Below are 12,492 nucleotides of genomic sequence, written 5' to 3'. Positions count from 1 at the left end.
TGCCAGTCATGGACAGGTGAGGAAGCCAGCGCTTACACCAGAGGAATGGTGGTAAAAAAAAAAATAATAATAATAATAAATATAAAATGTACAAAAAGTTCAATTAGATAAAGAAAATGTATTGTTCTGACATGCGAAACATTTTTCGTTTCGTGTCACGGCTGTGTTCGTAGTAACGCCAGGATGCAGAGACGGCAGGCGTAGTGCGGGTAAAATGTTTTTTTAAGGACAAAAACAAGCACGTGCAGCATAGAAGTGCACAAGGCTCAAACAGACATAGGAAGCACAAAACGCAAAGCAACACATTGACATACAAAGCAAAATCATCCATGAAGCATCCTGACTGGCAACCAGCGACAGGTGTGTCCTGATTGCCAATCATGGACAGGTGAGGAAGCCAGCGCTTGCACCAGAGGAATGGGGGTATTGAAAAAATAATAATAATAGAATAATAAAGATAAAATGTACAAAAAGTTCAATTAGATAAAGAAAATGCATTGTTCTGACTATATACATGTGCAAACATTTTTCATTTCGTGTCACGGCTGTGTTTGTTGTGACGCCAGGATGCAGAGACGGAAGGCCTAGCGCAGGTAAAATGTTTTTTATGACAAAAACAAACATGTGCAGCAGGGAAGTGCACAAGGCTCAAACAGACATAGAAAGCGCAAAACGCAAAGCAACACATTGACATACAAAGCAAAATGATCCATGAAGCATCCAGGAAGCCAGCGCTTGCACCAGAGGAATGGTGGTAAACTGAGGCAAAGAGGAAGTGAAAAAAATAACAACGCTGGACAGGAAATACCCGGTAATACAAAATACTAAAAAACAATGATAACTGTTGTGTGAGTTAATGACAGAAAAGTTAGTACAGTATGCGTAGTTTATTGCAAATTCTGTGATAAATGGGAATGTGCCAATTGATTGGCCACCGATCAGTGTCGGTTGATTTTCATGAACAAATATGTGGAGAAAAAAAACACCAAGAAATATTTCCATAGTCTAGTTTAAAAAGTGTCAATGGAACCGCGTTACAGCAGAGAGTAAGAAGAAATTAAAAAGTAGATTAATAAGAGTCTAGAGAGAGGATCATTTAACAGCTCCTAAGTGTTGATGTGTCTGCACTAAGAAGGGTGGATCGAATAATTAATGGGTGGTGTCGACAGTAAAGGTAATATTAGTATATGATTGATATTAGAGTGATTAGGTAGATTCGATTTTCTAAAAAAACAATTTTTTTGTTATGTTTACAAATTTAGGTAATAATTAAACGGACACAGGCAAAAATGACTTAATATAGTAATACATAGTAGTTTTTGATTTTATTTAGTTATTGATTTACTATTGTTACTGTTATTATTTTTTAATTATTTGTTATTTTTATTTGTTATTTTTGTTTATTATTTTCGAAAAATAACACCAGCAAAAACATATAACAAACAGAGGAAAAACAAAACATACAAGACAAAGCAAATACAACCAAACAAAACCAAGTAACCTCCCCCCCCTCCCCAGTCCCTCTCACATTCACACATCCATTGAGAGACGCTTACATGAACTCGAGAAAATCCCAAATGAAAATAAATTAAAATAACAAAAAATAAATAATAAAAAAAATAGATAATAATAATAACAATAATTCATACATTAACCATCTGACCACCTTGTGTATCATTGACTTTGTATTGCTCACACAATTTAATTTGATAAAAAAAGAATACGGAACTAGTTTTAATATTATGTTCATATTGTTAAGCTGTCAATAGCACTTACCATAAATACATAAGAAAAAGTACAGTTAATACATGTGATCGGGATTGGTATCTGCCGATCTCACTCATGGATGGTCAGTATCAGAATCGGCAGCATTAATCCCTGATTGAAACATCGCTAGTAATAAATATTTTCTATTTTCTTAAAATAATTTTTTTGTTATGTTTGCAAATTTAGGTAATAATTCATCGGACACAGGCAAAAATGTTTTAATATAGTAATATATAGTAGTTTTGATTATATTTAGTTATTGTGTATTATTGTTATTATTGTTATTATTTTATTTTTTATTATTATTTTTTTCTTCCAAAAAATAACACCAGCGAAAACATATAACAAACAGAGGAAAAACAAAAGACACAAGACAAAGCAAATACAACCAAACAACCCCCCCCCCCCCCAGTCCCACTCACATTCACACATCCATTGAGAGACGCTTACATGAACTCGAGAAAATCCAAAATGAAAAGAAATTAAAATAACAAAAAATAAATAATTAAAAAAATAGATAATAATAATAATAACAATAATTCATACATTAACCATCTTGTGTATTATTGACTTTGTTTTGCTCACACAATTTAGTTTGATAAAAAAGAATACGGAACTAGTATTAATATTATGTTCATATTGTTAAGCTGTCAATAGCACTTACCATAAATACATTAAAAAAAAGTACAGTTAATACATGTGATCGGTATTAGTATCTGTCGATCTCACTCATGGATGGTCAGTATCAGAATCAGCAGCATTAATCCCTAATTGGAACATCCCTAGTAATAAAGATAAATATTGCAATTTTTCTATTTCTCTATTGTTATTTTATCTATGTTAATTTCACTGTACATAAAAGGCATTTTAAATTAATTGTTACATAAGCTTATACTTAACAGTATTTTTTTTACATTTCCGAACACATCCAGAAAAGCGGAGGAGAAAGCCAAACAGGTCAAAGAGATGGAGGAGAAGACAGAGCAAGACCGATTAAGAACCCTGGGCTACGATGAGACCAAGCTGGCCCCCTGGCAGCGACAGATCATCCTGAAGAAAGGGGACATAGCCAAACAGTGACCCGGCCTTCCATACTCCTCCTCCTCTGCTGCCGCCCATCACAACATCCTCTCATATACTCCACACTCATGGCCTTCACTGATTGCTCCTCTCTCCTTGATACTTATTCCCAGCCTCCATTCACACAGGACCTTGCCGGGGTTGCCGCCTCCATGGTGGTGGCTCATTTTCAAAGTCTCATGGAGAAACAAACAATAGTGTAGCTTTGGCATGCACAGGTTGCCCTTTACGTAAGACCATTTCTTTTAACTGCATGTGTCCTTAATTCCGATACTTGTAGTTGTACTTATACGGACAGTGGGTGACAAGTAAAAGGGGCTATTTGTGAGCATTGTTGCCACGGAAATTAGGCAAAGAGCTGTTATATTTGTTATGTATAGTAGCCACGATCACGGTTATGCAAACAATGGTAAGTTAGTAGGTTTCTTTTTCTATACTAAACAACTCTCCTATCATCGCCACCCTTTTGTGTAAAGCTCATAGATGTGCATTCTTCACATTTCTGCCATAGTTATCTTATAAAGCAATATGTTTATTCACTTTGCGAAAAATCAATGTCCACGTTATTAGCAAATCAAAATGTTCTTAATCAGCGATGGAAAAATTCAAATGTCCCATCGTTCGTAATTAATTAATCAATATGTGTTAATCTATACTGTGGTCATGAATGTTGTATAATGTGTATCAAGCGTATACTGTATAAACTATTTGCCTGACTCAGATATTCTGTAAGAAAAAAAAACAAATCAAGCAGAGTAATGCAAAAGTGCAAGAATTTCTAGATGTTTTTCTTTTTCAAAATGTCACAAATGTTTACTGCTATATGTCAGATGTACAGAATGTTCTGAAGATACAATAATGTCGTCAGCGACAACAGATCTCGTCGTCGAGGGGAGTCCATTGGAAATAATGATTTGCTTTCATCGGATGCCATATGATGTTGAAATTGAAAATGATGTAAACGTCATTGCCATTTGATTTTTCTATACATATACACTTTGTACATAGTCACCCTATATAAATATGATTATTCCATTGTTTGCGTACTGCATCTCAGCCTTGATTGAATAGAACGTTGGCTAATTCAAGCATCATTTTGTTTTCAGACTGTTAAAAATGAAAGGAAATAAATCGTAATAACCAAACTGATAAGAATGGGTATTTATTGTGAGCACACTTGTCTAATATTATTACTTTACTAAATACCATTTAACAGGCAGGACATACATTTAATGATTCAATTGACCACGGTTTACTTGACAATAATCAATTCTTAAAGTCCTGAGTACAGTTTGATCCTTGTGACATTTACCCTGAACTTGCAGTACAAATGGTTTATTTGTGTTGCTTGTATATTTTAATTTTTTTGCTATTACATTTTTTAATTGTACCTTTACCTGAATATGTCGTATTTAACATATTGCACTTGCTATATTTTATATTCAATCCATTACAGAGTAAAAAATAAATACAATTTAAAAAAATGTGCATCTGAAAAAACTATTGTCACCTGCTACTATTTACACTAAAATGTATTGTTTGACAAAATACTTAAAAACACTTACTTTGGATATATTTTGATTGGTTTCTTTTCCCTGAGTAATGTACCTACACTTGTACAGTGGTACCTCAACTTAAGAGTGTTTTGAGATAAGAGCTGTCCATTAGTTGGTGAAGCAAATGGCACAAGGATCAGTCCAAAACATCTGGTCTTACTTGCCAGCATTAGTTGATAGCTAAAGCTGCGCATAACTTTGTTTTTACAACCATGGTAAGTAACAAAGTGAGTGTAAAGGACAGTTCTGAGAAGAAGTGGATGTTAATGATTGAATTAAAAAAATACATAATCAAAAACATGATAGCCAAGTTGGTGAAGCAATTTGAGCGTATTGCTAGTCTGCACCATACTGAAGCAGACGCATGTCTGAGATAGGCTCCAGCACCCCCCGCGACCCCGAAGGGAATAAGCGGTAGAAAATGGATATATATATATATATATATATATATATATATATATATATATATATATATATATATATATATATATATCAGTGACGTGCGGTGAGGTTCATGACTGGTGAGGCACTGACTTCATCACAGTCAGATTTACAAACATATGAACCCTAAAGAGTATCTTATTCACCATTTGATTGGCAGCAGTTAACGGGTTATGTTTAAAAGCTCATACCAGCATTCTTCCCTGCTTGGCACTCAGCATCAAGGGTTGGAATTGGGGGTTAAATCAACAACAATTATTCCCGGGCGCGGCGCCGCTGCTGCCCACTGCTCCCCTCACATCCCAGGGGGCGAGCAAGGGGATGGGTCAAATACAGATGACAAATTTCACCACACCTAGTGTGTGTTTGACAATCATTTGTACTTTAACTTAACTTTAACTTTACACATACAAACTGTAGAACACAAAAAAGCACATTTAATTAAAAAAAACGTTATTATGGTCTTACCTTTACTTATAAGTGCAGGAACAGTGGTGTTCGTGTTGGAGGAGTTATGAATGAATGAAATATGAAATCGGTGCTGCAGTCTGCAGGTGTACCTAATGTTGTGTCCCTGCAGTCGTTCACGGCTCCTAGGAGCCGTGAACGACTGCAAAAACAACATTGCTCGCGCCGGAGCTCCGGCGCGAGCAATGTTGTTTTTGCACTTTTTGGCTTCTTGTTAAGTGACTTTTTTGGGGTGGATTCGGTCTTGCACGTGGAGAGTTTGGGTGTGGGCTTTGGTTGGCGTGGCGCTCCGGTCGGGGGGTGCAGTCTGCGCGGAGGAGCATTAACCGGCACCAGGAGGCGGGGTTACGCGAGCCTCACACAGTGCATCTACGCAGCAGTTTTATGATCGCACAGCACAGGAAATACGTTACACACATACAGTTGTTGACAAAATACACTGTACATTATATACATCAGCTAACTAAACTATGGAAATGTATAATATAATTCATATAGCAATACGGTCTCACTGCACAGCAGGCCAGCAGTTAGCCGAGTCCGCAATCCATGGTGAGGCACAATTGAGTGACGTGCCTGGCTGGCTGCTCACCGCACCGTCTCTTCTCAGTATTTGAACGGCAAATGTGAAAATTCAGCGATTTTGAATAAAAATAATCTAAAACTGGTGAAGTTAAATGGAAAACCCAGGTAACACCTAACGTTAGCGTAACGTTACTGTATGGTTCTCGTTTGGTTATGCAAGATGAGAACATTCTAAGTACATTCTCAGAACATATCAAAACCTATGACACACAAAATATTTGCCTGCAATGGAAACAGCGACCGTTAGGCTTTTCAAAGTGTTTTTTTTCGCAAATTTACTTTATATACATTGTGTAGTAACGTTTCCCTTTGTTCCGCGCACGTGTTGTTTTTTTCGAGTAACCTGACGCGCATGCGTGCAGCCTTGACTCAGTGAGTCGAGGCTGAGCACGGAAGCTTCTACGCATGCGCGTAGAATCTTCTATAAAACAAAGAGCCATACCTTCACTAAGACAAAGAGGACTTTACCAAGCTCGACGACACACGCTCGACAACGCTGCAAATTCCAGAATCCCGATAAATCAGGCAATTGCATTGATCACATGTAAGTAGATAGAAAGAGTGAAAATACGAAGCACATTTTTGTGTAACTATTTCTACCCTACATGATTAATTTCAGACCATTTTACGGTTTTAGTGTTGTTTCAATTGCGCGCCATGCTCAACTGCTGCGCGGCACCATATAAACTAGCATGCATTTCTCATGCATATTGGCTGTTATATAGTTTCCAAATACCAAAGAATGACTTCTGAAGAAGGGTGGATCTATCTGTAGCCTAGTTAAACAATAATTTGCCCGGGCATTGTCATATTTTGAGTCACGAATGTTGCCTGCACGTTCCGTTAAACATTATCACAATTTCAGAAGGGTTAAAACCATTAAAAATCATTTCCCAGTGGCTTATTTTATTTTTCGAAGTTTTTTTCAAAATTTTACCCATTACGCAATATCCCTAAAACATTTTTACATACACCCGTCCATTTTCCTGTGACGTCACAATACAAACAAACATGGCGGATAGAACAGCAAGATATAGCGACATTAGCTCGGATTCAGACTCGGATTTCAGGGGCTTAAGTGATTCAACAGATTACGAATGTATTGAAACTGATGGTTGTAGTGTGGAGGCAGGTAGCGAAAACGAAATTGAAGAAGAAACTGAAGCTATTGAGCATTGCCAACCTTGAGACCTCCGATTTCGGGAGGTGGGGGGTGGGGCGGGGCGTGGTTAAGAGGGGAGGAGTATTGTCACCAAGTCAAGTATTTCATACATATTTTATATATATATATATATATATGTGTGTATATATATATATATATACACACATATATATATATATATGTATGTGTGTGTATATATATATATATACACACACATCTCTACATCCTGAAAATATGCAAACAAAACTGTGTTTAGATAACTGATACTTCAAACTTGCATAAATAAATATTAAGGAATATAACATAACTTGGCTTCTGAGAGTTTCAAAATGTAATGAATAAAATGCTAAAGTTGTTGATAAACAAGCTATTATTTTAATAATTAAATATGGTCATTTTAAATGAATTATTATGATAATTTAAAATCAATTATTTCAAATATGTTTATTTTAATGTATAATTCTATGGGTGGAGTCACAAAAAAAATACAAATAAAAATACAATTAATTTTGATGTTTTTTGCAAAATATAGTAAAAATGTGGGCAACCCATTTTCTTTGTTTTGTTTTTTTTTATAGAATAAACAACACAATGAAGAGGTTTCAACAGAGGGCTTATAAGCGTAGATGGGCTGCCACAACTAGGCATTTGAAGAAGCAATGCCGACAGTCAACTTTAGAATTAGAGAGTGATGATAGCGAGCAAGAGAATGACACGACAATCTTTACAACTCCAGAAACAGTGACAACCCTTCAGTACATGGATGCTGCGGAGACTGCTTCTTGCACTGACGGTTAGTCACTTTTCAAAGACTGTTTACTTACAATACTCAAACACTAAAGTGGTGCATAAATTTTATTGTCTTTGTTGGTTTAGACGAAGAGGAAATTCGGCCAAAAAAGAAGTGCAGAAAAGAGAAATCACAGATCCTCATCCAGGCACCCCCACTGCCAGTGCTCCCACCATTGAACTTTCCAATCTCCAGCGAGTACCAGACCACTTCAGCCAGTACCAGCCAATACTACACCACTCCAAGGCATCCAGGCCGACCTCACAGCCCAGCGAGAAGCAGCACTTACAGGCTCAGTCCAGACAGGAATCATGCATCTAGCTCAAGCCAGTACCAAACCACTCCAGCCAGTATGAGTCAGTACCAGACCACTCCAAGAAGCAGCAGGAATGCCCTTGAAAGTGAACGTTAGTTGGCTTTTTAACTGTTGATAGGTGGTGTTAAACAGGCTGTTACAGCGGGCAGTAATACGAATTACCTCTTTGACTTTTGTTGTCTTTGCAGTTTTCCAGTTAAACATGAAAGTTCAAAAACTAGTTGAGAACCAGGGAGAACTGATGCGCATGCTGAGAGGGCTGGCAGCACAGTCTGTGGGGCCAGAAGCTGTGGATGTTCAAGATCTCATTGAGAAGCCTTTCGAGACTCTTGAGCAGCTTAAGACCTTCAGTGAACAGCTCGACACTGATCTTCTGCTCAGAAAGCAGCTGGTAATTAGTTTTAATTCCCCATTGCAAAATTATTTTGTTTAGTTATCAAAAAACATGTTCTAATCAAGTACAATATTGTTGTTTATTTATTTGTATAGGTGAAAGCTCTTACTGCTCTTGGTGGGCAGAATTTGGCAGACACAGTGAGGACAATGCTGAGGAAAATTGCCACAAACAAAGTCCTGGAGCAGCTTGGTCTCCGTGGAAAGACAGGCAAAGTGGCATTTGAGGACTTGCCCTTTTACAGAATAATAATAAGTAAGTGTTAATAATAGGTTTGCATCTTTGAACATGTTGCATGTATGCTCACAAGGTCGATCTAGCTGTTATTATTACGGTATTTATTCTAAAGGGAATTCTAAATTGTGCTGGTGATTCCAGAGGCATGCAGGGGTGTTCACAAACAGACGATCACAGCTGAAGTAGATTGTGAGCTTGGAGAGGTCCTGAAACTGGCCACTTTTCGAAAGGGAGGTTCAAAGTTTGAGGTACGGAGAATTATGATAAGATATCCCAATTTTGAATTCCATTTTATTGAAGTTCCACTGCATGTCTTTTAAATTTGCAATTATAACTACTTGCAGGAGAAGAGGAGGAATTAAGAGGAAGCGACGGCGAAGAAGGGCAAAGGGAGGTGTACAAAGGAAATGGACAGTGAGATGAGTGACCAGGTAAATGATAAAGTAATTATGCCAATGTTTTAAATCAATTCATGAAGATCCCAGTTCTGTGTTGAATTAGCAATTATAAACACTCGATTGTATTGTACATATGTCCCGGCAAGAAATCTGCGTTCAAAGAACTCCGGCTTATTATTGATACCCAGAGCCCAAAAAAAGTCTGCGGGCTATAGAGCGTTTCCTATTCAGGCTCCAGTACTATGGAATGCCCTCCCGGTAACAATTAGAGATGCTACCTCAGTAGAAGCATTTAAGTCCCATCTTAAAACTCATTTGTATACTCTAGCCTTTAAATAGACCCCCCTTTTAGACCAGTTGATCTGCCGTTTCTTTTTTCTCCTCTGCTCCCCTCTTCCTTGTGGGGGGGGGGGGGGCACAGGTCCGGTGGCCATGGATGAAGTGCTGGCTGTCCAGAGTCGGGACCCGTGGTGGACCGCTTGCCTGTGCATCGGCTGGGAACATCTCTGCGCTGCTGACCCGTCTCCGCTCGGGATGTGTACAAAGGAATAGGACAGTGATATGAGTGACCAGGTAAATGATAAAGTAATTATGCCAATGTTTTAAATCAATTCATGAAGATCCCAGTTCTGTGTTGAATTTGCAATTATAAACACTTGCAGGAAGCGACGGCGAAGAAGGGCAAAGGGAGGTGTACAAAGGAATAGGACAGTGATATGAGTGACCAGGTAAATGATAAAGTAATTATGCCAATGTTTTAAATCAATTCATGAAGATCCCAGTTCTGTGTTGAATTTGCAATTATAAACACTTGCAGGAAGCGACGGCGAAGAAGGGCAAAGGGAATGGACAGTGAGATGAGTGACCAGGTAAATGATAAAGTAATTATGCCAATGTTTTAATTCAATTCATAAAGATCCCAGTTCTGTGTTGAATTTGCAATTATAAATACTTGCAGGAAGTGAAGAAGAAGAAAACAGGGAAAGGGAAAAGAACCAAGCAAACGCCAGTGAGACCAGTGAGCATTGAGCAGGTAAACAAGGAGTAAATTATGCCATGTTTTAATTGAATTCAATTCATCTACATTCCAGTGCTGTCTTTGTTGTATTTGTGAATATCTATAATTATTTACTTCCAGGAAGAGAACCAACAAGAAGGGGCAGGAGTACACTGACGCGCACGACCAAGACCACAGCATTCCATTTCTATTGTATTATAATTATCACTAATAAAGAATTATTGTTGAATTTTCTGTTTGAGTGTCAGTCCTGACAAGATAGATAGCACAAAAACAGACGTAAATACCACTGCATTCCATTTCCATTGTATTATAATTATCACTAATAAAGAATTATTGTTGAATTTTTTGTTTGAGTGTCAGTCCTGACAAGATAGATAGCACAAAAACAGACGTAAATACCACTGCATTCCACTTCTATTGTATTATAATTATCACTAATAAAGAATTATTGTTGAATTTTCTGTTTGTTATAGTCCTGACAATATAGCACAAAAACAGACCTAAATACCACTGCATTCCATTTCTATTGTATTATAATTATCACTAATAAAGAATTATTGTTGAATTTTGTGTTTGAGTGTTAGTCCTGACAATATAGAGCAAAAACAGACGAAAATAGCATGTTCCTAAACAGTTCCCTAAACGTTCTTGGCTAACGTTCTGCTAACCAAGCAAGAACTCCACAACCTAACGTTCTTTGAACGTTACAAACTAACGTTCCCATAACAATGCCACTACGTTCTCATAACGTTCGCGTGTTACCTGGGAACAACTTTATAGTATAATCACTGGATACATATAACAATTTAATTATTTTTTTTTCTTTTTACATTTTTTTCTTTCCATGATGGCAGGTGAGGCGGGGCCTCACCTGCCTCTAGTGACCGCACGTCACTGATATATATATATATATATATATATATGTCTTAATAAGCTGCGATGAGGTGGCGACTTGTCCAGGGTGTACATCGCCTTCCGCCCGATTGTAGCTGAGATAGGCTCCAGCGCCCCCGCGACCCCAAAGGGAATAAGCGGTAGAAAATGGATGGATGGATGTCTTAATAAGGTTATCCAAAAAATAGTGCTCGATACCGTAGTAGAGCGCAATATATGTATGTGTGGGAAAAAAATCACAAGACTACTTCATCTCTACAGGCCTGTTTCATGAGGGGTTCCCTCAATCATCTCCTGATGATTGAGGGATGAAGTAGTCTTGTGATTTTTTTCCCACACATACATATATACAGTCAAGAAAATAAGTATTTGAACACCCTGCTATTTTGCAAGTTCTCCCACTTAGAAATCATGGAGGGGTCTGAAATTTTCATGGTAGGTGCATGTCCACTGTATGAGAGATAACCTAAAAAGAAAAATCCAGAAATCTCAATCTATGATTTTTTAACAATTGATTTGTGTGATACAGGTGAAAATAAGTATTTGAACACCAACATTAATATTTGGTAGAGTAGCCTTTGTTTGCAATTACAGAATTCAAATGTTTCCTGTAGTTCTTCACCATGTTTGCACAGACTACAGGAGGGATTTTGGCCCACTCCTCCACACAGATCTTCTCTACATCAGTCAGGTTTCTGGGCTGTCACTGAGTAACACAGACTTTCAGCTCCCTCCAAAGATTTTCAATTGGATTTAGGTCTGGAGACTGGCTAGGCCACTCCAGAACCTTGATATGGTTCTTACGAAGCCACTTCTTGGTTTTCCTGGCTGTGTGCTTTGGGTCATTGTCATGTTGGAAGATCCAGCCACGACTCATCTTCAATGATCTGACTGTGGGAAGGAGGTTTTTGGCCAAAATCTCACAATACATGGCTGCAGTCATCCTCTCCTTAATACAGTACAGTCATCCTGTCCCATGAGCAGAAAAACAGCCCCAAAGCATGATGCTACCACCCCCATGCTTCACAGTAGGGATGGTGTTCTTGGGATGGTACGCATCATTCTTCTTCCTCCAAACACGCATAGTGGAATTATGACCAAAAAGGTCAATTTTGGTCTCATCTGTCCACAAAACTTTCTCCTCTGGATCATCCAAATGGTCATTGGCAAACTTAAGACGGGCCTTAACATGTGCTGGTTTAAGCAGGGGAACCTTCTGTGCCATGCATGATTTCAAAGCATGACGTCGTAGTGTATTACCAACAGTGACCATGGAAACAGTGGTCCCAGCTCTTTTCAGGTCATTGACCAAGTCCTGTCGTGTAGTCTTGGGCTGATTCCTCACCTTTATTAGCATCATTGAGACCCCACGAGGCGATATCT

At 38.0% G+C, this 12,492-nt stretch overlaps 2 protein-coding genes across 6 annotated transcripts in view; both read left to right on the top strand.

Moving 5' to 3' along the window:
- Positions 1-4,237, top strand: part of espn (espin) — a 101,761-nt gene extending 97,524 nt beyond the window's left edge. For 2 of the 5 annotated variants that reach the window (XM_072912868.1, XM_061975626.1), the window contains one exon: positions 2,700-4,235. In XM_072912868.1, the coding sequence (XP_072768969.1) occupies positions 2,700-2,847 (148 nt within the window). In that variant the 3' untranslated portion in view covers positions 2,848-4,235. Of the gene's footprint in view, positions 1-2,699 lie in introns of all 5 variants that reach the window. The other 3 variants (XM_072912863.1, XM_061975616.1, XM_061975637.1) reach the window with 3 other exon arrangements.
- Positions 4,238-6,317: 2,080 nt separating this feature from the next.
- Positions 6,318-10,441, top strand: LOC133616403 (uncharacterized). Its single transcript, XM_061975608.1, has 11 exons — positions 6,318-6,441; positions 7,638-7,852; positions 7,936-8,256; positions 8,354-8,556; positions 8,655-8,814; positions 8,938-9,044; positions 9,141-9,767; positions 9,857-9,922; positions 10,012-10,063; positions 10,153-10,227; positions 10,333-10,441. Exons 2-7 carry the CDS (start codon positions 7,651-7,653, stop codon positions 9,156-9,158), a joined length of 1,011 nt encoding a protein of 336 aa, XP_061831592.1. The 5' UTR covers positions 6,318-6,441; positions 7,638-7,650; the 3' UTR covers positions 9,159-9,767; positions 9,857-9,922; positions 10,012-10,063; positions 10,153-10,227; positions 10,333-10,441.
- Positions 10,442-12,492: the final 2,051 nt, after the last annotated feature.

Source organism: Nerophis lumbriciformis, linkage group LG01 (assembly GCF_033978685.3).
Source record: "Nerophis lumbriciformis linkage group LG01, RoL_Nlum_v2.1, whole genome shotgun sequence".
NCBI lineage: Eukaryota > Metazoa > Chordata > Actinopteri > Syngnathiformes > Syngnathidae > Nerophis > Nerophis lumbriciformis.
The sequence above is the reverse complement of the archived record's forward strand: the minus strand, read 5'-3'. Positions and strand labels throughout refer to the sequence as shown.

What these genes read in the sequence shown, in the direction of transcription:
- LOC133616403 (XM_061975608.1), top strand. Translation starts at nt 7,651, where the DNA reads ATGAAGAGGTTTCAACAGAGGGCTTATAAGCGTAGATGGGCTGCCACA. An exon ending in GAATGCCCTTGAAAGTGAAC is followed by an intron (nt 8,257 to 8,353) that starts GTTAGTTGGCTT and finishes TTGTCTTTGCAG; the next exon opens with TTTTCCAGTTAAACATGAAA. An exon ending in CTTTTACAGAATAATAATAA is followed by an intron (nt 8,815 to 8,937) that starts GTAAGTGTTAAT and finishes TGGTGATTCCAG; the next exon opens with AGGCATGCAGGGGTGTTCAC.